At 37.3% G+C, this 24,965-nt stretch overlaps 1 protein-coding gene across 2 annotated transcripts in view; it reads right to left on the bottom strand.

Annotated features, from left to right (window-relative positions):
• NEGR1 (neuronal growth regulator 1) overlaps nucleotides 1-23,556 on the bottom strand; it is a 547,611-nt gene extending 524,055 nt beyond the window's left edge. For both annotated transcript variants that reach the window (XM_032218388.1, XM_032218389.1), the window contains exon 1: nucleotides 23,381-23,556. In XM_032218388.1, coding sequence (XP_032074279.1) covers nucleotides 23,381-23,556 — 176 coding nt within the window. The remainder of the gene's footprint in view (nucleotides 1-23,380) is intronic.
• Nucleotides 23,557-24,965: the final 1,409 nt, after the last annotated feature.

Below are 24,965 nucleotides of genomic sequence, written 5' to 3'. Positions count from 1 at the left end.
TTACACGGGAAAAGACCCAAATACAACAAGACCAGCATACCTACACCCATGAAAATCATATATAACATATATATGCTGGTCTTGTTGTATTTGGGTCTTTTCCTGTGTAAGATATATACGTATACATACATACATACATACATACATACATACATACATACATACATACATACATGTTTTCATAGATTTTCACGGGTACAGCTATGCAGGTCTTGGCGTATTCAGGTCTTCTGGGTGGTGGTTCTGGACACTTCAACAAGAGAATAATTATGGAAGCTATCAAAATAGAGAAACACCCCCACAACATGAATAAACATTACAATGTCTCCGGCCTACCAGGCATCTGGAAACTAGACCTAGACAACAAACAAGTCCCAGCCACAAAAAACGACACCAGACCCAGAACAACACAACCAATCACCCTCACCAGACTCAAACCCAAACTCATCCCATAGACGAAATGCAACCACCACCCAAAAGCCAAACAACGGTGGCATCACCATCTGCTGCACTGTCCTCTAACTCCCACACAAAGCAAACTGACACACACCATGAACACATGGCCAGACCGCAAACTCAGAGCCAAACTAAAGCTCAGGATGTTACATCACAACCATCTGCTCAGGACATTACATCATAGAACTCAGGAGGTTACAACGCAAAGGCTCAGGATGTTACAACGCAGTCAATCTCTCAGGATGTTCAGCACAAGATATCACTACACTAGAGCTCAGGATGTCATCACACAGCCCATTACCCAAGTCGGTACAACACAAAAGACTAATGGGCACACAGCTAGTACCTCAGCCATACAGGATGTTATGAAACAGCTGACTAATCTGCATACATCAACTCCATCAACTAATCAAGATGTAACAACACAGCCAACCAACCGGCTTACAGCAACAAAGCCAGCACTCCACATCCACCCACCAATATTTATAGAAAGACGGCAGCTCCGATCACACTTTGTTCGCACAAACATGAAGCTGAAGGCACCAGCCTGAAGATGGCGAGTGGGACCTTGTCGAAACCTCACTAAGATACTCTCAATCTTACATGGGAAAAGACTCGAATACGCCAAGACAAAACAAAATTTGAAAAATCTATGTACTGTGTCATAAAACTCCATATACTTGGGAAAAGTATATCTTTTAAATATTACAAAAGTCCTGTTCTGTGCAATCAGTAGCTTTTGAAAATAAAATACAATCCAACTTATCCTTCCTCTTCTATAATCACTCATCCAGATTGATATCTCTCCATTCTGATAACTAATAACCAAATCTGTAATATTCCCAGAGCTGGGCAACTGCACATCTCACATTATCTTTAATTTATTCTTTTTTCATTCTCTTAATTTGGTCAGGTTCCTGCACTAAAGGGACAAACACAGAGGGATGGTATCCCAAAGTTTGTTAAATTGAGGGAACAGAGATTGCAGTGTCCATTGGCTCTATTTATTTCTCTGACACAATGACACTATTACTCTTTTAGCTAACTTCAACCAAAATTTCAACTCTATGTTTTATCACAGCATCTTTTCCTGGTAGAATGATCCACTCAAAATTGGCTCAACTATCTCACAAAGCTTGTCTGTCTCCCTATGCTAATTATCTGTGAAAAACAAATCAGTCGTTCAATTATTATATTGAGATTTACATCTAAAGCAGCAGCATCCATTTACTTCTATATTTTTAAATTTATTTTATCCCACATTTTTTCCATACTCATCTCAAGGCAGCAAACATACCATTACTTTTTCTTCTTTCTATTTTCCCCACAACAATATCGTATGTTGAAATGGGTTGAGAGAGAGAAAGATTGGCCCAAGGTTATCCATCTGGACTTTTTTTTTTTTGCATATATACACACAAACACACATGCATACTGATACTTATGTTTGATGGGGTCTGCAGATGAATTAGGAAAATTGAGTTTTAAACATTTTTAACCTGATAAAATATTGTGCACATTAATGTATTTACCCAAGAACCAAATACACAGCAGAAAATTATAATGCACTGAATTGATAGTATGTATTCGATAAGTTCCAGTTTGCATTCATCATTGTTTTTAATAAAGTGCGGGTGGGATCGAAAAGATAATATTATGTTGTTATACACTGTAAGGAACGCATCACAGTGTGTCATGCTGTCAGCCAGGGATATTTGTATTCTTTTTTAACTGTCTTATTGAAGAGCCTCTTTTAGGATGAGTGATTTCCAATGTCATCTACCAGCACATATGAATATGATCACCAAATTACAAATGTTGCTTGCGAAACCAAGCAACAATTAATGTCATCCTTCATTTGTAAGTATAATTATATATTAAGTATTTAATAAGACATTTTAAGATTGGATAGGTACTTGCAGTTTCTTCATATACTGTAATAACTACATAAAGGTCTTTGCTAAACCTTTTAGTATCTCACGTTTTTACACATCTATATCAGGGGTGAGTTCCGGCAGGCACTATTGCCAGTTCGCTTGTATGCGTGCTTCACGCACGTGTGTGCGCTTGATGTGCACTGCATGTTCTGTGCATGTGCAGAACTGAAAAACAAAATGGTGGTGTCAATGGCACTGACTGGGGAACCAGTTCAGGGGTGAAGCAGGCCTGGATCGCTGCTAGTTTCAGCAACTCAGGCTGCCAAACCACTACCGGTTGAGCCGAACTGGTACAAACCGGTAGGAACCCACCACTGATCTATATTCACATAAAAGGTACAAGAGACAGGTCATTTTCAGAACCATAAGTGAATTGTTCTACAACTTAACAAAGCTAAGTGATGGCCATAGTGATAATTAACAATGAGCTAAAAAGTGCAGAGAGGAACCCTTAACCTATAGTACTGAGATAGCAGAACTAAAACAGTGGTTCTTAAACCAGATCACCCAATTACCCTTTTCCTAGTCACTAATAATGTCATTAGTCCCAAATGAAAAAAGAAACAAAACCTATTTTTAAACCCAATTTCTTGGCAGTTGCATTCCCAGACTGGATTTTCAACTCACAAACCTGGAATTGCAAATTGCTTCATTATTCCCAGGATATGACCAAGTTACCCCCTTATGGGTAATCACCCCTACTTTTAGAGCCACTGAATGGAAAGGTCGTTTCTTATCTTCAAAATAAAATAACATTTATCCAAAATATTAATTATTTACATTGTTACTGAAAACCTATTAGTATGTGCCATGGGTTTCTTGTTCCTTTGAAGTATTTCAATAACGACTTCGCTCAACAAGTTCTGGTAGATGGTGTTTATAATTAAAAATATTTCTTAAGTTTCCATTTTTAAAAAAATCCTAAAACAAGATGAATTTTACATCTATCATTAATTTGAGAAAAATGGGAAGGGGAGAAAACCAAATGCTAATTGTTATAAAGAAGCGGGAGATTTTTGGAAATAATTAACTTTGTTGCATAAAAATTAAAGCAACATTCTGCATGGGTTTTTTTTCTTGCATTCATCTCCCAAAACCACAGCAGCTCTGTATATATTCACAAGGAGCCCCATGGTAGGGCAAACTTCAAGGATCAAGCCTAATTGGACTCATATGAAGCATGGATATATGTATTTTCCTATAAAATGAAAATTAAATGCAGAAAACTCACAAACCAGTGAGAATCCCTTCTATTGTTTGCTTTATTTGCAAGATCTTAACCTTGGTTTATCAGCCTAAATGTCCCACAGTTACTGTAAGAACAGACCATTATAGTAACATACCCAAGAAATTTGTACATTACATATTAATGTATTTAATATTTTTCAGTAAATATTGTGAAATGATTATTAATATATTCATTACATTGAACAGTATTCAGATATTGTCCAAGTTGGCTTTTGTCTCTGGTGACAAGTCTGTACAGAGTTGTATGAAGTGATTTGGAGAGTTCATTTGCCCTTTCCATTTATTAACATTCCAAAGTGAACATTGGAACTGGAGATGACATGCTACAAAAGGCCATAAGGAGAACAACCAAAATGACATCTGTTTCGGATTGCAGCTACCTTTTCTTAGTATGGGCCTTTTTATGCACAGAAGCATTAGCCTGGGGACTCAATGGAGGACTACCACACTGGAGATGGTATTAGACTAACAGCAAACCCTATCTCCCCATTGCATATCCTGTTCCCTCCCCACCATCTTTTAATTCATATTGCTGAACTTTCATTGTTGTCATTGTTTTTACTATTGTTATATTTACATTTCTTTATAATTTTATGTTTTAGTAATTAGTAATTTAGTAATTTAATAAATTTATATGCCGCCCAATCCCGTAGGACTCCGGGCAGCTTACAGAAACAAGATAAAAGTTAAAAAGTTAAAAATAGAGAGAGAAACAATTTAAAAACAACACACCATACATTCTGTCTAGGTGGGGCTGGATCTTGTTCGTGAAGTCAACAGCCCCAGGCCTGCCGGAATAGCCAGGTTTTAGTGGCTTTTCAGAAAGCTGAGAGAATGGGAAGGGTCCGGATCTCTACGGGTAGATCGTTCCACAGGGCTGGGGCAGCTACAGAGAAGGCCTTCCCCCGAGGGGTCGCCAGCCGGCATTGTCCGGTCGACGGCACCCAGAGAAGGCCCAACCTGTGAGATCTTATCGACCCTTGGGAGGTATGTGGCAGGAGGCAGTCTCTCAGATATCCAGGTCCTAAGCCATGTAGGGCTTTAAAAGTAATGACTAGCACATTGAAGCGCATTCGGAGACCAATAGGAAGCCAGTGCAGCTCGCGGAGGATGGGTGTAACATGTTTTACTATTGAAAGCTAGCTATATAGAGAGATAGGGAGCAAATAAATTTAATGAATGAATGAATTAATTAATTTTATGGCTACTAGCCTTAACATATTCTTTCACTAAATTTGAGTTTCATTCCTTTACCTTTCCATTGCAAAATATTTGTTAGTTTTACATTTATTTATTAAATGTACATGAATTAAATTCCTATAAGTAATTCATAATTCATCATGAAATGTATGAAGACTGACTAGATACGCAACTTGAAACTAAAAACAAAAAGATTAGCACTGTTCTTCCCACTATCTCTTCAATCACCATTCCTTTTTTTCAGGGCCGTTACTTTTTCTTTTCTTTTCTTTTTAATCTGCAAAGTAATTCAATTATTGTCTTTGAATAATATGCTTTATTAGTCGCCCATAACAAGCAAAAGTATGAGGTTATCAAAATAGGAAAAATGTATAAAATGCAATTTGGAAACAATGCTAAAAGAAATTCTCACCTGGAGGATATACTCAGAAACACATGTTTGAAGGTTAGACATTGTACCTTGGCAACAAGAGACAAAGCTAATAAGTTCAACCTTCATTTTGCAATATTAGGTGGAATTAGTTTCTTATTAGCTCTTATGCTAATAATAATTCACTTTCTTCATGTTCTATGATGAAAGTTAACTATATAATAAATGAATAGTTGGATAACTTCCACCTCTTAATCTTGAATACTGTAGCTATATTCACAAGCAACCAATTTTTCAGTTATTTGCTCTTTTCATCCTGGAGATTTAATTTTTGGTTCTATTCTTACTTATGATGGGGTCCAAAAACTTCATATTTAGTTATAATATTGCAGCATAAGTTGTGACATGTAAATACTATGTTGACTGACATTGCCACATTATTGAAGAAGGAAAAAGAGGATTTTATTAGCACATAAAATTGCAAATAAAAGAAAAAGTAATTGGTTCTATTTTATGGAGTTAAATCAAAAGGTGGCAATTGAAAATATTAATAAAAATCCCTGCATTTCCAAATGTTGATAAATATATACATTTTTACTTAAAACTGGCAAACTTTCAATAACACTGTATTAGAAGGTCATTACTGATACTCAATGATTTTTTTTAGAAAAAAATACTTGATATAAAATCTCTCATTAAATGGATAATTAACAACAATTTATGGAGAAGTAGTTTGTATTATTTATTATATTATTTGTCATACTTATTCCATGAGGCAATCCTATTTCTCTCACTCCTGTTCAATCTTATCTAATTATATTCTATTAATCAGTGGATGAATTCATCCATTTTGTTTGCTATTTTTAATACATTCTAAATATCAAAGCATGTTTCAGATGTATTGGAGCATATAGGACTTTAAAATGTGAGCATTTCTACAGAGTATAATTTTATAATGATTCATTTGAGTGAAAAGGTTTACCAGGACCAATTTCCAGTGTGGATGATAGAAGTCTACATGTAATCCAAATCTGTCTACTGAAGAAAATTAATTCCCTGTATTGCATGACTATATATTTCTAGTTCTTGGGCTAAATAAGCATGATGTATTAAAATAAATCTCACAAATATCAGTAAAACTAATCATAAAGCTCAGACTACCCAAGGAGTCGCTGATACAGTTCTACAGAAGAATTATTGAGTCTGTCATCTGCACCTCTATAACTGTCTGGTTTGGCTCTGCAACCAAATAAGACAGACACAGACTTCAACCGATAATTAGAACTTGGGGGGGGGCACAACTACTACCAACCTGCCTTCCATTAAGAACCTATATACTGCATGAATAAAAAAGGGGCTGTGAAAATATATACATACCCCTCACATTGTGGACATAAATTGTTTCAACTTCTCTCAAAACGATGTTATAGATCATTGCACATCAGAACAACTAGACACAAGGACGGTTTTTTTCCCCACGTGCAATCACTCTGCTAAACAACTAATTTCCACAACACTATCAAACAGTGACGTGCGGTGAGGTTTGTGGCTGGTGAGGCAAGTGGGCAAAAGCCGCCTTATGTTGGACACAGCAGTGGGGCTTTCCGAAAGCCCTGCTGAAGCTTCGGCACTGTGTCCGACATAGAGGCTTCCCGTAAGACGCATCTATGTCGGACACAGCAGCAGTTCTTTCGGAAGGGCTCTACCACACCAAGGGAGAACCTATCTTTCTCCCCTCTCCCATAAAACAGCATCAGAAGGAGAAAGGGGCAGATTATATTAATGAAGACATCCTACACTTAAAGTGGTTCCCCTTAGACAGGAAATGGAAAATGATTATAAACATGCCTGCTGAATGGTCAGCCTCCTCGCTTTAACAGTTTTGGGTTGCCAAAAAAAAAAAAAAGTGCCAGCCCACGAGCCAGCAGAGGCGGGTAAAACACACACACACACACACAAATTACTTACAATAATACATTTACTTACAAATTACATTAATTTTGAATTCCTCCCCCTCCCTCCGACCCACATACCTTTTCCAGCTTTTTCACAGAGGATTTCAACTCTGCTCTTGTCTGCCATGATAAAAATGTAAAAATGTAAAAGGAAAAAGGCAAGAGCTGCTGAGATCATGCTGGGTTAGCTGCTGCCAGAGTCTCCAATGGATGACTCTGCTTAACTGTTTAAAAAAGGCTCTAAAAACACCCTCTACAGGAGGAGGCAAGAGAACCATGTGCCTTATCTACATAAGGAGTTTTTCAGCTTTTAACCCTTGCTTAACTCTGCTCGAGTGATCATAAAGATAGATTAAATGAGGCATGTGGTTCTCCCGCCTCCTCCTGTAGAGGGCACTTTTTTAAGAGGCTTTTTTAAACAGTTAAGCACTAAGCAGAGTCATCCACTGTGACTCTGGCAGCAACTACCTCAACCTTTTTCCTTTTACATTTTTTTTCTTTTCATGATGAGAGTGGTGAGGCCCTGCCTCTCCTGCCTCCTCTGACTGCACGTCCCTGCTATCAAACTATTTACTAAGACTGTATTACTATTATTCTTCTCATCCTTCCATTTGCCTATCTCCTTTTCTACTTATGACTATAACTTTGTTGCTTGTATCTTTATGATTTATATCATTTTATTTAGTTTCCTAGTATGATTTTGATTGCTTATTTAGTATCTTATGACTATCACGAAGTGTTGTATCTTATGATTCATGATGAATATATTTATGATGACTATGATCATGATTTATCACTCATAGTTTTTATGTACACTGAGAGCTTATGCACCAAAAACAAATTCCTTGTGTGTCCAATGACACTTGGCCAATAAAGAATGCTAAACTAAACTTAATGTAATTAATATAACTGTAACATTGCTATCATCTGTATTCTAAATAAGCATTCTGATGTGGCCAGAGGTGGGCTTCACATAATTTAACAACCGGTTTGCCTAGTGCAGAACCAAAAATGTGAGCATGTGGCCTGCTTCAAACACATGCTTCATGGCATGCTTCAAACACACAGCGATTTCCTGCACGTGGCTTTCAGCCCACCTTCTTAGGCAGCCACTGAGTAGAGTGGGCAATGCATGGAAATCACATGGGCTGCATGGATGGGGCCAGCAAGCTAGATAGTGAAATATATAGGATAGGATAGCGGGCCCAGCCAGTGGTCAGAACTACCATTTCACCTGAAACGGTCCGAACTGGCAGCAGCCCACCTCTGCATGTGGCTCAGTATCAGTATTACTTTCATGCTTTATATAGAAGTTTTCTATTGTATAAATATTGATTTCTGAATATTGTTTAAATGTTTATTAATGATATTAATGATAAATGTTTATTAATGATATATTCATTTTTAAAAGAGGTTTACATGGCAGTAGCAATTGAATCTGCTACTTTTTTTGGACTTATTATTGAAAAAAAAGAATAAAATAAAATAAATTAATAAAATATGGATAACAAGAACCAAAATTGTACTATTTTGTAGATCATCTAGAAATCTAGAATAAAAAAACCTGAAAAAGAGCTCATTATTGAATGAAACAATGTATATTTTGTTACATTAGGGTATGTTCTTTTTCTTATAGTCATTTTTTTTTCTGTAAATCTGGTGTCCTTTCACCAGTCTGAAGTTTTGTATTGGAATCAGCTAATGGAGATTTAGGTTCAGGCTCAATCATTGTGATATGTTAACTTAAAATTACAATTAGGAATAACTCAGAAAACACTAAAGGGCTTGAATAATCTCTTCTGAAAACAGTCCATTCTTGGCTTTTAAAATCTATGTTGCTTTAGCTGGGAGGATAAAAAACACATCTCTTAGTGGATCTGTTGTCCAAGCAGTTCTTTGCATTTTGTTGCCATTCTCGGTTTACAACGGACTCCCACCTTTGGTTTATTTTTATCTAAGCCAAAGAAGAATTTAAAGTCCTCAGATGTCCACTATATATCTGAAACAATAATTACCAAAGTTCCTGAAGTTTTTCTGACATCTCTAGAATATAGTCAATAAATGTAAAATTATGTAAAAGGAAAGCAAATGTGAGCTTTTGAAAAAGGTGATTCTAAAAGTAAAACATGAAAAACAAAAGTTTTTCCATAATTGTTGTGTGTATGCATAATTTTTATTCTATTACTTTAATATAAATAAATTTATTTAAAAATGGTGGAATAGTAACTAAGCAACCAACATCAGCATCTACTAAAATAAAGGGGCTAACTGCAAATCAGTATTATCAGTAATATTGATAATAATACTAATTAATAATAATCTATACAGTTATAAGAAAAGAGTGGCATTCAGTTATAACCAAATATCAAAACTAAGTTCCATCACGTGTTATTTCTCCAAACTGTTACCTTTCACATAATGAATTTTTTAAAAAAATCCTAGACAGCATGAATATTCGTCACAGACGTTGGGAAATTGTGGGAATTGAGTACCGATATATTGAAAGACTAAAGGTTGAAAAAGGGTAATTTAAATGAGCAGGCACATTCAGTCAAAAAAGCAAACATTTCATTATTAGATTTCCATTTCCCTAATATTATTTCATTCTTCATTATTCAAAACAGTAAAATCATAATTGCATACTAAGCAGTAGGAAACCAAATATTTTGCAATGTTTAAGTAACTCAATCAATTATGTTGCCAGAAAGTGTACAATAGCTCAATATGTAGCTCAATTGATTTTTATTAAAGAGGTTAAATTTATTGTAGGTAAAGGACTTCATTTCACTATAATTATTGGTATTGAGATTGTAAATATTGTATTAAAGCAATAATCCCGAGCAGAGAGAGATTATCTTCGAAAATTAATGACACAAGGAAGTAAATCTATGATGAGATTATAATTATATGGCATCATAAATAGTTTGTAATTTGTAATATGGATTATGAATCTGAAATATTCTATATTTTTAAAACAATGATTTGAATATTTGGCAAATATTCTTCCAGTCTTATGCCACAGAACATAGTTATGCTTTCTCCAAACCATCCTGTTGAAGGACATACAGGTAGTCCTTGACTATTTAAAGTTACAGTGGCATTGAAAATAGTAATTTATGACTGTTTTTCACACCTACAGCCATTGCAGCATTCTCATGGTCAAGTGATCAAAATTCAGATGCTTGATTTTTGTATTTTTTTGTATTTTATTAGGATTTATAGGCCGCCCTTTTCCCTGAGGGGACTCAGGGTGGCTTACAATCATAGGGAGGGGGTGAAATGCAAAAACAAACAATATGTGAATAAAATAAAATGATAAAAACACAACTTGCATTCAACACTCAACACTTGGGCGGGGTGAAATTGGAAACCTATCCCCAGGCCTGTTGGGATAGCCAGGTCTTAAGGGCTGTGCGGAAGGCCTGGACGGTGGTGAGGGTGCGTATCTCGACGGGGAGGTCGTTCCACAGGGTCGGAGCTGCAACAGAAAAGGCTCTCCTCCGTGTAGTCGCCAGTTGGCATTGACTGGCGGATGGAATTCGGAGGAGGCCCAGTCTGTGCGATCTAATCGGTCGAAGGGAGGTAATCGGCAGAAGGCGGTCTCTCAAGTTTGACTCATATTTATGATGATTGCAAGTTTTCTGGGTCATTTGATCAACTTTTGTGACTTTTTGGTAAGCAAAGTCAACGAGGAAGCCAGATTTACTTAACAACCATGTTACTAATTTGACAACTGTAGTGATTCACTTAACAATTGTGGCAAGAAAGGTCGTAAAATGGGCAAAAACTCATTTAACAAATGTCTCACTTAGCACCAGAAATTTTGGGCTCAGTTGTGGTTGAAAGCCAAGGACTGCCTATAGCTTCTTTTGTGATAATTCAAACAAAAAAATATATTAATCAGAAGTAAACATTTGGGGGGAGGAGAGGAGAGATCAATGTTAGAATGTGGATTATTCAATGTTCCATATTACAGTAACTTACCTGAACAAAACCTCTTAAAAATGAACAAATTAAGTTTTTTTATTAGATATGGATAAGAGCCATACTTAAAGATATATTGATTTCAAATGAATACTATTGTCGGTCACCTAAGGTTCTTATTGCCAGGCGGGAAAGTAACAGTGGTTTCTCCTTGAAATGTAATGTGTCTATGGCTTTGGATACATAGTATGTACCTGCCAAATATTATGGGGGGAAAAGGCAGAATAAATAAAGTTGGAAGAAGCGGGCAGTTTGCAATCCCAGTCAATGGAGGTCAAACAATGGCAATCAATCTAACTCTGCAGTTCAATTTCTAACAGGTTGGTTCATTTAATAAAACAAATTAAAACATAAAATCCTAAATTGCAGAACTGGTGTTCAAACTGTATAAAAGCCGTATTGTTTTCAGTATTGCAATAAGTCTACTTTGCAACTTTGCAACTTTAATAAGATTTGTATGCCGCCCACTCCCTACGGACTCTAAATGATAATTGGGCAAAAAACTAAAAAATAGTATGCTTTTTAAAATAAATACATAGTGTTGGTTGTCCATTGCTTTTATATAAAATGTTTAGCATCACAAATATTTTTGAGAATCAGAAGTGGGAAGGGACTTTGGAGTTCTTCTAGTCCAACCCCCTTGCTCAAGCGGGGGACCCTATACCATTTCAGATGGGTGGCTATCCAGTCTTTTCTTTTTGACCGGAGATTTCAGGTGAAAACTAAGCAGCGGATCTCTCCAGCTTGTGGACTTATTACAACAGTTACAAATAAAGAGAAGGCAAAATCCGTATGTAGCATTTCATACTTATCAACAAGTGAACTAGAACTTTGCAAATGGACATCCAGAACTTGTTTTTCATAAAGCTCACACATCAGGAAAAATAAAATAAAACCACACTTGTGACAAACAGATTCATTCAACAGCTTGCATAGTGGTTTAGATAACAGCTGGTGCAACGGCTGTTCTATGGTAACAAATCAAAAAGCTCCTCCAGTTTTTCTTTTAAAGGAGCAAGTTGCCTCTGTATGTACTGTACGTGCTTCTGTTTGTGCAAAACATGCACACAAACATATCCATCTATCCATCTATCTATCTATCTTGGAAATTTTTTGTTATCACAGAAAGAAAGGCATAGAATTAAGAATCTGATGGTTAAATGCATTGGCAAGGAACATCTTATGAGATACCAGACACACAAAAAACAGGGGTATAAGGGGGAGGGGAGGCTTCATGCAAAACATGAAAAAAATCTTTAAAACCCTATTACCTTATTCATAAGGGCTGCCTCCATCTAGATCTGGTTTATGTATTGGTCTCCTATCAACAAGGACTTGATGTAGTTTCCTTGACCCAAACATTAACACTCATTGTGACAGAAAAGTATGATATTATTCATAACCAAAATGAAATAGTCGAAGGATGTCCTATTTCTCAAACCTACTTCTTTTCTTTAAATGGAATATAGAAAGGCTAGAGAATAGAGGAGAGAGAGAGAGAGATAAATGTTTATTTTGGAAATTTCAAAAACGCCCTTTCTTCATGATAATCCTTGGTTAAATTCAGTGGTGGGATTTCAAATCTTTTCTTACCGGTTGTATGAGAGCGAGCTTTGTGTGTGCACGTGCCTAATATGCATTGCACACATGCACACACAGCACTCAAAGACCAGCCCTCAGTGTCAGTGCTGGTGAGCTGAGCTGTTTTTTAGCTCAGCGGAGGTGCAGCAATCCGCTCTGCCGCATGAATCAGCTGAGCTAAAAAACAAAGGAATATAGGACAGGGAATGAGCGGGGGCAGGAAGTCGAGGCCAACCAGAGGTGGTATTTGCTGGTTCTCCAAACTACTCAAAATTTCCACTATCAGTTTACCTGATCAGGTCTGAACCAGCTGAATTCAACCTCTGGTTAAATTCCAAAATGCCCCAGTAATGTAGCTAAGTTACAATTATATTACTATTTCTTCGTTGAAAGCAGGATGACTTAGAGTTTGATTTATACTGCATTAATAAAAAAGTGTTATTTATTTATTTCCTTATTTATTTATTTATAAAATTTATTATCCACCTGTTAACATAGGGTAACTCTGGGAGATTTACAGTTTACATCTTAGTTAAAACAAAAATGTTACGATCAAACCTTAAAACCAAAGACACATGGGGAGAGTGGGGGTGGGGGTGGATTGCATGGGAACTGTTATTACTATCAACTACATGCATCATGCTGATCTGCCATTGGGCCCTCAAGCTGACTGGCACAGGCACCCTACTGGCACAAGTAGTATCGGCCCGTTCCAGTGGGGTGAGACGGTCCCTCAAGTAATCTGGACCCATTCCTTGAAGGACTCTAAAGGTGATCACCAACATGTTGAACTGCACCCAGAAGCAGACTGTTAAGTAATGCAGCTTGCAGAGCAATGGTGCCATGAGGGCCATTCTGGGGACCCCAAAAACTACCTATGCTGACACACTCTGCACTAGCTGCAGCTTCCAAAGGCTTTTCAAGAGTAGCTCCATGTAGAACACAATACAATGGTCCAGTCATGAGATGACTAGGAACTGAACGACTGATTTATTTACTGTATTTATTATAATCTTGGGGAATCCTGCAAACAGTTTAATTGTATCAGGAATATTTAATTTGGAAAGTGAATATTCTATTTTGCTGATATTTAGGTATTGGTAGTCATGCTAATTTTGAAGGAAATACAGTTGAAAAATCTTGAGGCTTTCCCCTCCATTCCTACCTATTCTAGTAGCTCTTAGAGAGACTGGAGACATCCTTTTCTAGTTTACTGCAGGAATAGGTAATCCAGATGTTTTGGAATTTAATTCTCATCAGTGTCAGACACCAGAACCCATAGTGACTCTGGGAGTTGTAGACAAAAACTAACTATAAGGAACTAGATTGGCCATCTCTGATTTATTTAAATACAGAATGCTATTTCCAAATACAGGCCAATATACAGGAACCATTTCAAGGGAAACACAGAGCAAGTTCTTGGATAGAAAAACAGAAAAAGGGGGCAAAAATAGACAAAATCTAGAGACATAGTAGCAAATTTTTAAATGACTTTATAGGGCTGCATCCAGTTTAATCTCAGCAGCAGATGAAAGTGTCAGCTGAGCTTTTGAAAACATGCTTCATCTTTGAAAAACTTTCCCAAGTATATGAACTGAGCCATATTTGTATCAGGCACCCACCTAATATAGCAAACTTCCTTTTTAACATTCAGCCTATAATACAATGTCATAAACAGAACCCAAGTACGGATATTTCTATGAGGGGTTTGAATAAAATATTTTATTTTATCCAAAAGAAGTGATAGTTTAGACATGTCTAAATAATCCATAAAGCCATAATAAATGTCAGCCTATAACTTATATATGAATATGCTTCATAATTTAATTAAATTTGCCACTAGTTTTTAAATTTAAATTATGGGAGGTTATTATTTTATTATTTTTATTTTTTATTCTTTTTATTTATTTTATATTGTGTTTTTATTTCCTGTAAGCCATCCTGAGTTGCCATGAGCCAGTAGGCAGCAATATAAATTTTCCAAATAAATAAATCAATAATAAATAAATTACATTCAAAGAAACATATTGAATTTAGTGTGCAAACCCTCAAAATTGTTCACAAAGGAAAATGTTCAACAACATTCAACAATATTTAACAAGTCTAACAAATTTGGGAAGAAATAAATGGAATTATTTTATTTTTCTATTAATTGATGGAACTCAAAGTTGATTTTATTAATTCACAAAATTGTTGTAAACTACAAAAAAGAGCTGTCATGAAGTTAACATACCTGTAAATGTCAAAAAGTTGGGTGTAGTTTGGAAAAATAGGTAAATATGATTGAGAGTGGATTTCAGTGATATAATTTATCACTGGTATAATTTATCACTGATATCTTTGGAAATTCAAGAATTTCTTTGGTAACTTTCAAGAGAACAAGACCACTAATCTTCCTAGCTTAATACTGTCAACATTAATGAGTGGCAGATCTGCAAGACTGCAAACTCTGCCTTAACCCTCTCAAGAGGTATAAATGCATTGAAAAAGGGCTTTTGTGAGTTTACAGTACATATGCTAGCCATTCTAATTGAGCTATATGTCTTCTCTAAAGACAGCATTGCCTACAGTTCAGTAGGGTCTTCTATCTATAAATTTAATATGTTTTTATTTACTTTAAATAAGCTGACTTTACAGTAATCCTAAAGAATGCATTTCTTCATTTAATATTTTTATAATTAGGAAACTTATTATAATGTTATAATGAGAGTTTCATTCAATCAACAGAAGTGTATATTAGAGAACCTCAGGTTCAACTTTCAGGTGTATATTTGTTAATTTAGCAAATATTTGACAGGAAGATAACTTCCCTAAATAGCTTTTTAACTCTAAACTCCTACACATGGCATACATATATTTCACAGTAAATTAGTAAAAGATAACTAAGGAAAAATACTTCAATAATTCCACATTCATGAATCAAGTTGAGAAACTTCCTTGCAGCCTCTTTAAATAATAAAGGAGTGTGTGTGGATTTTACTTCACTACTCATTGCTGACTATGGGAGGGGGGTGTCTCTGTTTCCAGGCTACTGATCCAGCACTATCCAGTCATGTGTTCAACATGATGTCACAGACTGCAGCTATCTTCCCACCTATTTATCTACTCGCATTTGCATGCTTTCATACTGGTAGGTTGGCAGGAGCTGGAGCGAGGACAGGAGCTTATCCCCTCATGTGGTACTCAGGTTTCAAACCTGGTCTGCTGTCTTTCTAGCTGACAATCAGGTAGTACGTCATAAAAAAAGGGCTCTTGATGTTGAGTGGCAAATATTTGTATATTCATGTATGATTCTCTTTATTATCTATTTAGGATAAAATATCAACCCCTTATTTCTATCTACAGTACCACTTTTAATTTAAATTGTTAGAAAGAAATCTCTCCTCAAAATAAAACGGTTTTCAGAATTATCAAACTATATTTGATAGCTATATAAAAAGTACAGAATCATGCTAATGAATTTTCCATAGCAAGTAATATAAAATATTTTTATAGTAAATAGTATATACAAAAATATGCAATAAGAAGCGGGCAAAGCTAGGTAGTATATTAAATTATACTTAATTTGTGGTTAACATTTAATCAAAGGAAATTGGTATTAGAAAAAAGAAGAATAAACCCCACATAATATTCTAAGGAAACATATACTACAGGTTTTTAGCATTATTTCAAATGTGATATTTAGAATAACATAGAATCAGAAAAAGAAAGTTTACTTTTTTCTAGTTTTAAAATAGAGTCCACTAGGCTTTGCTTAATCCTTGAATTTAATCCTTGAATGTATTAAATGATATCAATTAGCAAAGATTGTGAATTCATTTTAAGACATACATTAAAGACAGTGCCATTGTATTTAAATAATTCATTCTACATTCATTTTATTAAAGAAAGTCAACTTGAAAACCATTGGTTGAAAAGCTATGGTCAGGATTGTAACTAATCTGTTTGAAAAAAATTCTGTGACCCAGAGTTACAGAGTCCAACATGCAAAATCTCTATGGTACAGCCGTTTGTTAATGTTTAGTTAACAAACATTTAGTCAACATTATTTCTGAGCCTTGCTCAGAAGGTAAAGGGTAAAGATTCCCCTCTCACATATGTGCTAGTCTTTCCCAACTCTAGGGAGCGGTGCTCATCTCCATTTCAAGGTCGAAGAGCCAGCTGCCCAAAGACATCTCTGTGGTCACGTGGTCGGCATGGCTAAACACCGAAGGCACGGAGCACTGTTACCTTTCCACCAAAGGTGGTTCCTATTTTTCTACTTGCATTTTTACATGCTTTCGAATTGCTAAGTTAGCAGAAGCTGAGACAAGTAACGGGAGCACACTCCGTTACGCGGTGCTAGGGATTCGAACTGCCAATCTTTTTGATCGACAAGCTCAGCATCTTAGGCACTGAGCCACCACGTCTCTTAAATTAAATATTAAATCATACTTCATATATACATGATTTAATGGGTTCCTTTGAATAAATTTTTCAAATTTCATTTTAAAGGATATGTGCAATTTATGCCTGCATCAGAAGCTTACAACTCTTATGGCAATGGAAATGCAAAATACCTTTCTTTAAATGAAAGTAAGATTTAAAAATCACCCCCCATTATGTTTCTAGACTTGTTCTAGACTTTTAATTAGTGACAATAAGGAAAAGTCAACAGTTGGGAAATGTATTTCAAAAAGTAATCCAACACAAAATAGAAAATTAGAACAATCTTCCTAAGCCAATTGACTCCAAATGGGTTAAACTTCCATTTCTAAAATTCTCAGAAAATTGGACAATATTTAATTGGAACGATAACTTGCAGGAAGAGTATCAGAAAACGTAACGTAAAGATTTCTTTTAGAAAGGATTCCAAAAATAGTTGAGTCTACTTTATTGCTATTGCAATTAAGTGATTTGGGAACAAAGTTACATTGCTGCTCGATGCATTTTTTTTTGTCTGTGGATTTATGCATACAAGAAAAATATTTGTAATAAAGACGCAAGAGAGTGAATAAGTCTATATATTGAAGATCCTCAAAGCGCAATGCATTTTCTTGTGTTCAGTATGTATCCCATTATTGAGTTCCATTTGGTGGATTCTAATCCCATTATAGAGTGAACTGATGGCTAGAAGAAGGTGATGCCGGGAGAAACAAGTTTATTTCTTTAAAGCAACAAATTGCAGCTGGTTTAGGAGTAAAGAAAGACACATACATGAAAACACTGCTGATATAGGAATAAACCGTTTTCTTACTTTTTTAATGATTTTTTCTTGGAGACAGTAATTTTCAGATTTTGTTTTTGTTCTTCACTTCATTTAATGATATTCACAAAGGGAAATTGTAAACTGAACTTGTTTTGTCAACTTCCTAGGTTCAAGGTTGAGTCTAGCTATTAAGCCATATTCAATGATAATTATACAAAATGAAGATCAGGAAACTAGAAAGAGCCTAGCATTCATATCCCTGTTTGTCCCTGTATAATATGCCATCTTGATGTTGACAGAAAAAGGAGCTGATTTACAATCCACAGGGAGAACCTAGGACAGAACAAGCTCCACTCTTCAAACTTCTCCACTCTTTCTTGTATGTTATTGTGATAGAAGGATTATTGAACATAGAACTCTACTTCTCCTTATGCTATGACTGCCCTTTGAGTTACTGTTTCATAAAAAAGATTGAAGTGGAACTTGTGACCTACTTTTTTATCTTAACCTTTATTATTACATATGAACAAACACATTACAACTTTATCCATTTAATTAATTTTTATCCTGCTTTGATTACTTTATAAGTAGCTGGCAAATATGCAAAATACTCCTCCTCCTCTTTTTCCAACAACAACTCTGTGAGGTGGGTTGAACTGAGAAATATTGTCTGGCCCAAAGTATCCAAATGGCTATCATGGCTAAAGTGGGACTAGAACTCAAAGGCTTCTAGTTTTCACATTAAAACCAGAAGCACATTAACCACTACACCCAACTGGCTCTCTTTTAATTGTTTCTTTTAAAAGAAAAGCTAGATCAAAATGTTGAAAGCAAAACACACGAACCCACTATAAATGTAATTAGTATATAAGTAGTAATGTGTGCATCACATGCCTGATTACATTTTTACTATTATACCAGGTTTTTTTTAAAAGAATTTTGACATTTCATCAGCCTATAACAAAATAGGAATAACTTGGAACACTGACATGGACTTATATAGTCCTTCACAGTGGTTTACAGCCCTCTCTAAGGATTTTTTTTCAGAGTCAGCCTATTGCCCCCAACAATCTGGGTTCTCATTTTAGTGATCTTGGAAGGATGGAAGGCTGAGTCAACCTAGAGCCAGTCAGAATCAAACCCCTGAAGTAAGCAGTAAGTTAACCTGCAGTACTACGTTCCAGCCACTGCGCCACCACAACTCTTCTTACTTTCTTGAATGTTATTCAATTCAGGTCTCCAGTAAAGCTTGCAGCCAATAAGAATGTTAATGAACAAATTTTCTAGTCCACCATGTTGCCTCACTTATAGAATTATAACCATTTTCCCCCTTGGTGCCTCTGAATGGGTTGCCATTATAATTTTTCAAATCCTCAGCATGGAGGCCTGTAGCCAAACTTCATCAGAATGAGGAATGCTGCCTAAAAACAGTAAGCTGTGCTGAAAATCTATGGTTACTCAACTCCTTTCTTTGTAAATTAGAACCTATTTCAATTCTATTCAGTTCTACTAAGGGTTGGATTGCTATTCAGCCCTATAAAAACAAATCTATGTGATTTTTGGTATGTTTGCTCAGAAACACATTGCACTCTGTTCAGTAGGACTTCCTATTCACTGGGTTGTGGCCTTAATGACAAAGTAGGAAGCAGCTTAACCCACTAAAATAAAATAAGACTCCAATCTACACTTCTAACATAAAATGCCATGTCACCAAATTTTATTCTTCTTGGGGCATTTGAGAAATCATACAGTCAAGGCAATATGGTGAATTCAAGTTTGGCACAACATTCCACTAATAGTTACCTATTTTAAACACTACTTTCTAGAAAACAACTTACTGCCAATGCATATCTGCAAAGTTTGTTAGATTAGCTTCTCCACTTGCATAATTCTGTTGTCACCATTGTACAAAGACATTTATGTAAATGTCAATATGACATACCTAAAAGTTCTGTAAGAGTTCTGCTACTAGATAATAAAATAATTAAAAGCACCAGTATATTGTATCTCTTTAACATAACTATATTTTTATTAAACAACCAAACTGCTGACTCAAAACATCAGAAGAATGACTCAGAGAGTCAGCATTTTCAAAAAGATCCTAACCACTTGCCACCAGCAGACATGCAGGTTTGCAATTAGAAGTATCCGAATTGGCTGAATATGCACAACATCTCTTTCCATTTACTACAATTTGATCCTGAACAGAAAATAAACAAACTGTATATAAATGCATGCTATGTATTCAGTTCTTTTTAATATAGAGAACCTCAATATTGCAAAGAATGGACAACATATACCTTTATGCTTGTTATCTTTCCTTTTTCAAGCCAAATATGTTTAATCTAAAAAATAATGTTTCAGTATGGAACAATTGAAATAAAATATGTTCTATAAAATATGTTCTATGACTAAATTAACAAATCTACAAAATCTACAAAAACAGTTATAGTTATCCATATCCTTCTTCCCTCTTCATATTTGCAAGTTATTGTTTAGGTTGTTGTTAATATAAATTTGAAGGTTTGAAGGATTTTTTAAAATTTAAATTGTCCCAGCCTAGTATAATTACAGACAATGATTGGTAAGTCTGTATCTAATAGGTAACTTAACCAGTTTTGTCACAAACATTGATCTCACATAAGTCAACACAAGGAATGCAAAAGAAAATAAAAATATCCAAAACATTCAATTTCTTAAGAAACATCCAAGCTTTCTAATAGCTTAAATATTGCCTTTTCTATTTATACTCAGTTGCTTGGGGTGGTTTTTTTAAATGAAAATTGTGTAGTGGATCCTATTCTCACTGTTATCTTTTCTTTCAAAAGCTGTTACTCATGCTCTCCAAAGTATGAGATGAAAATGATTGCTTGACCCTAAAATGCCAACTGCATTTATATAATGTATTTAGCTTTATAACCAGGCCTAAAGGAATACATATGTTTTTGTGGTAGAAGCATAATCTAGCAATCCAAAGGCATGATGAGTGACTTAGTTTAAATGTAAATTTCTTGAGGATGGAAGTGGATTGAAAGGCTTTTTAAGGCTTTTCACTTACCACTTTTCGGAGTTCTAACCTCAATAGAAAACTCATCTCATCAACTCTGATCCATGGCTGTCTTTACATTGGAGGTACTGTAAATAAAGAGACTAAGATTGCATTTACTTTCTGTCTGTAGCAGAAGAACCCAAGAACAGTACATTCCAATGTATTCCAAAACCATGGAGTGTAACTACAGCATATTACCACAGATGAAAAATGTATCAGCCAGCAGTGTATAGACGCTGAATGTGTTCTCAGCCTCAGCCAGATGAGAACAGTCTGGAAAATAAATAGGGATGGGCTGAGAATTTCAGAATTTGAAACAATGAAAAGATGCCATCTATGTTTATCTACCTTTTGTTGGTGATGGGGAGTAAGAAAGGATTGGCATTCTATGCCAAAAGTGACGCGTTTGATCAAGTTACTTTATGTACCTGCTTCACCCAATGCAAGCAACACTGTTTCTGCTCAAACTACTGCAGAGGGAAACCTCTGAATGTTTAAGATGCAAACAACATTTTCCCCACTTGATATTATTAATATCGTAAATAATAAGAAAACCTGGGTATTCCCCCACCCATGGAGGGCTAGTTTAGAAACATGTGAAATATGTCAACTAAAACTTAAACTGAAAGAATTGGGTGGGTGGGTAGCTCAGTGACATTAGCCTGAAGGTTTACGGAACTTAAAACAGTTTTTTTTTAACACGCGCACACACACACACACACACACACACACACACACAAAATTGAGCTACTATTGGTAAAAAATATTCTGTTACCATGTATAATTCAAAGGCTCCTTCAAAAGAAATCAATTTCTCAATAGAGGCAGACTTCCGAAGGTATTTAAACAAAAAGCGAATTCACATAATCGTCTAGCCTGATTTTTTTTTTTCTCAGTGAAAAGTGTTTGGCTATACGCCAAGGATGTTAAGCCACATGCATGCTTCTCTGTACACTCAAGGAAGTGTTACTGCTGAGCAATACTCTACACAGGCACAGGAAGGTTGCACTGCAGATCCTGTTACATACAAGTATCAGGCAGTCTCCCACAGAAAGTAATTTGAACGTCAGTCATTTCTATTCCAACTTCCATCAACAAACTTGGCATTCTAAGAAGGAAATCAGAACATTTCCATGTATCGGCTGCTTAAGTAATATAATAATAATATATGTACCCATCAGATTCTGCTGCAACAAGTAACTACTATTTTCTATAGTTTCAAAGCATCCGATAATTGAGTACCAGGGATTCTGCATTTCTTAAGACAAGTGGCAATCCAAGTTCTTAAATCATCTTCCCCGGGAAATATCTAAAACAGGGTTTCCTCTATTCTGTAACTCCGTTCAGGGCTTGTTGGAACAGCCCAGTTATACAATTATGTAGCACATACAGCTGCTCCCAGAAAAAAACAGCAGTAGCTAATCCAGTGTGTTCTGCACTGGTTAACCCCTTATTACGGATCCATCCCGAAATAAAATCTCTTCAAATATACACTTCCCAAGCCGTCATGCCTGGATGCATGATCCTGCTGCACTAGCTGTGTGTTAATGCAGCAAAGATCCGGTTGGGACATTCAGCCCAGGGTGGGGGTGGCGGGTGGAAGGCAGTTCTGGAGGACAGGGTGGTCTTTAGCATCACACACAGATCAGAACTCCTGGTACCAGCCTAGCATTTCCTTCCCCAGAGAAGAAAGGTTACACAAAAGGCTGGCACTGCACTGCAGCCTCTTTGCTTGCCATGCTACAAATGGCAGGGGGGGGGGAGTGGAAGGGGGGGTGTATATCTGCGCTCCTACCAGCCTTTGCTGGCTTTCACAGGGGTGTGAGAAACATGCCTTTAGGAAGAAGCTGCAAACTCATTCCAGGGAAAGAGCTGACTGCGTAGCATCTCTCCCTCTCTGTCTGCTCAGAGAGGGAGGGGGGGAGAGCAGGGAGTCCACCGAGCACAACAAGGAGATGCTTCCAAAGTTGAGTTGAAAGTACATTGGAAAAGGGGGGGGGGCATCAAAAGAGAAGATGTGGGGGCTTTTCACCCCTCGGGATAAGAGAACAGGCAGGAAGGGGGCTTCACGGATGGGGCGGCAGGGAGAGCTACTGTCCACCCCCTTACGACGGGGGGGGGGTGTCTAGTTTCAAAGTGGAAGAAAGCCCCTTCCTCTCCTTTTACTGTCGCCGGCCAAAAGCTCCGGCTCCAAACGCTCTTGGTCCATTTGAGTGCGGCAGATTTGGGAGGCAGAGAAAGAGTCTCCGCTTTACCCCCCACCTCCCGGGAGGGGGAAAAGATGAGCTGCGCCAGTGCATGTGGAGCTTCAAGGCAACGCCAACACCGACACGGAGGAGGGGGGGGGGCAAGCAGAGCGCGCCAAACACACAACCCGGCCAAGCTCGGATAGGAGGCTGAGTCGAGTCCTACCTCAGCACCGCCGTGTCCCCTTTCCGGACCACCAGATTCTCCACAGCCGTCCCGGGGAAGTCTACACTTTGACCGGCGGGGAGACAGGAGGGCAACAAGCAGCAGAGGCTGAGCAGCACCGCGGCCAGCCACTGGTTGGAGCAACAAGCGCCCTGGACCAGGAGCATCACGTCCATGCCCTCTCGAAGGCTGCGCTCCGGCTCGCGGCTCTAGTTCCGCGTCGACCCCCCGGGCGAAACAGGCAGGCGGGCGGGCGCGAAGGCAGAAAGCAGCCGCCTTCCTCTGTCCTGGCACAAACCGCGCGTCCTCCTTTCGCCTCTCCGGCTCTCTTGCTCCCGCTGCCGCCTCTTGGCTTTCTCTCGCTCGCTCGGCTTCTCGTTGGCCGCGTCCGGAGCGTGTCTAGTCTCGGGTGTCTCGCACACCATCTAGCGAGGAAGGAAGCGCGCGGGAGAATGAGCCAGCCAGAGAAGCGGCGGCGGCAGCGGCGGCGGCAGTAGCAGTAGCAGCAGCAGCAGTAGCAGCAGACGGACCCCAGGCTCAGAGCCGGTTGCCATGCAGCCGTTTCCGTAGCAACTTGTCCTGGTGGCTGGTGCTGGTGGTGCTGTAGCAGAGGAAAACCGGGGAGGGGGGGGACGGCGGATGGGAGGGGGGGAAGAGTGTGTTTGTGTGTGTGAGAGAGAGAGAGAGAGACAGAGAGACAGAGACAGAGACACAGAGATGCATACACAAACGTACATACTCATCTGTCTATATGTAGTGTGTTTATACATACATACATACACACACGCACAGAGTGGCTTTGTGTGTCTCTGTGTGTATGGAAAAACATGAGTGTCAACACTTCAACTAATGAAGCCTACCTATTGATAATGCCAGTAATAAATAATATCAGATTCCCCAGGTTTATATGGCAGCTAAAATACATGTACATATGTACATACATACATGCATATATTAGTATAGTATAGTATAGTATAGAAGAGAATGAACTTCCAAGATAATAAGAAACAGTCAATTTAAAGGCATTGATTGTAGCCAAATTCAAACAACAATCTGCAAAGGAAGGGCAAGCAAAATCCATGATTAAAAAAAAAAAAGAACTACAGTTACTCTCTCATTTTTGTTCCTTTTTATTCATTCAAAAACAAAACTTTCTCTGTTAACACAGATACATACATAAACGTACATGACGACTTTAAAGCTGATTCCAATGGGGCCATGACTCCTGTTTTTTCTGCTTTCACACCTTTCCATGAAGGAACAACAGGGGATCAGGAGAGAGTGGGATATCTTTTAAACTTGCATTGTTATGTACACATGGTGTACACCTAAACCCACCCAAGCACCTACTAGCACAAAGGGAAGAACATATTGGCAACTCAAGTCTTAGATAATTCTTTTCTGTCTCTTGTGTTTGGGGGAAAACATAATGGGATGCATATCAGAATGAAGAATAGTTCCTGATATTGCAAGGAAGACCTTTGTAAGAATTTCCTTTGTTTTACATGTGGAGCGTCATGCTGGTCTATGATAGGAATAAACCCTCCTCTCTTACATGGCAGTAATAAATTACAGTGGTTCCTCA

This window comes from Thamnophis elegans, chromosome 5 (genome assembly GCF_009769535.1).
Source record: "Thamnophis elegans isolate rThaEle1 chromosome 5, rThaEle1.pri, whole genome shotgun sequence".
Lineage (NCBI taxonomy): Eukaryota > Metazoa > Chordata > Lepidosauria > Squamata > Colubridae > Thamnophis > Thamnophis elegans.
Note: the sequence above shows the minus strand (reverse complement) of the source record. Positions and strands in the feature narration are given on the sequence as shown.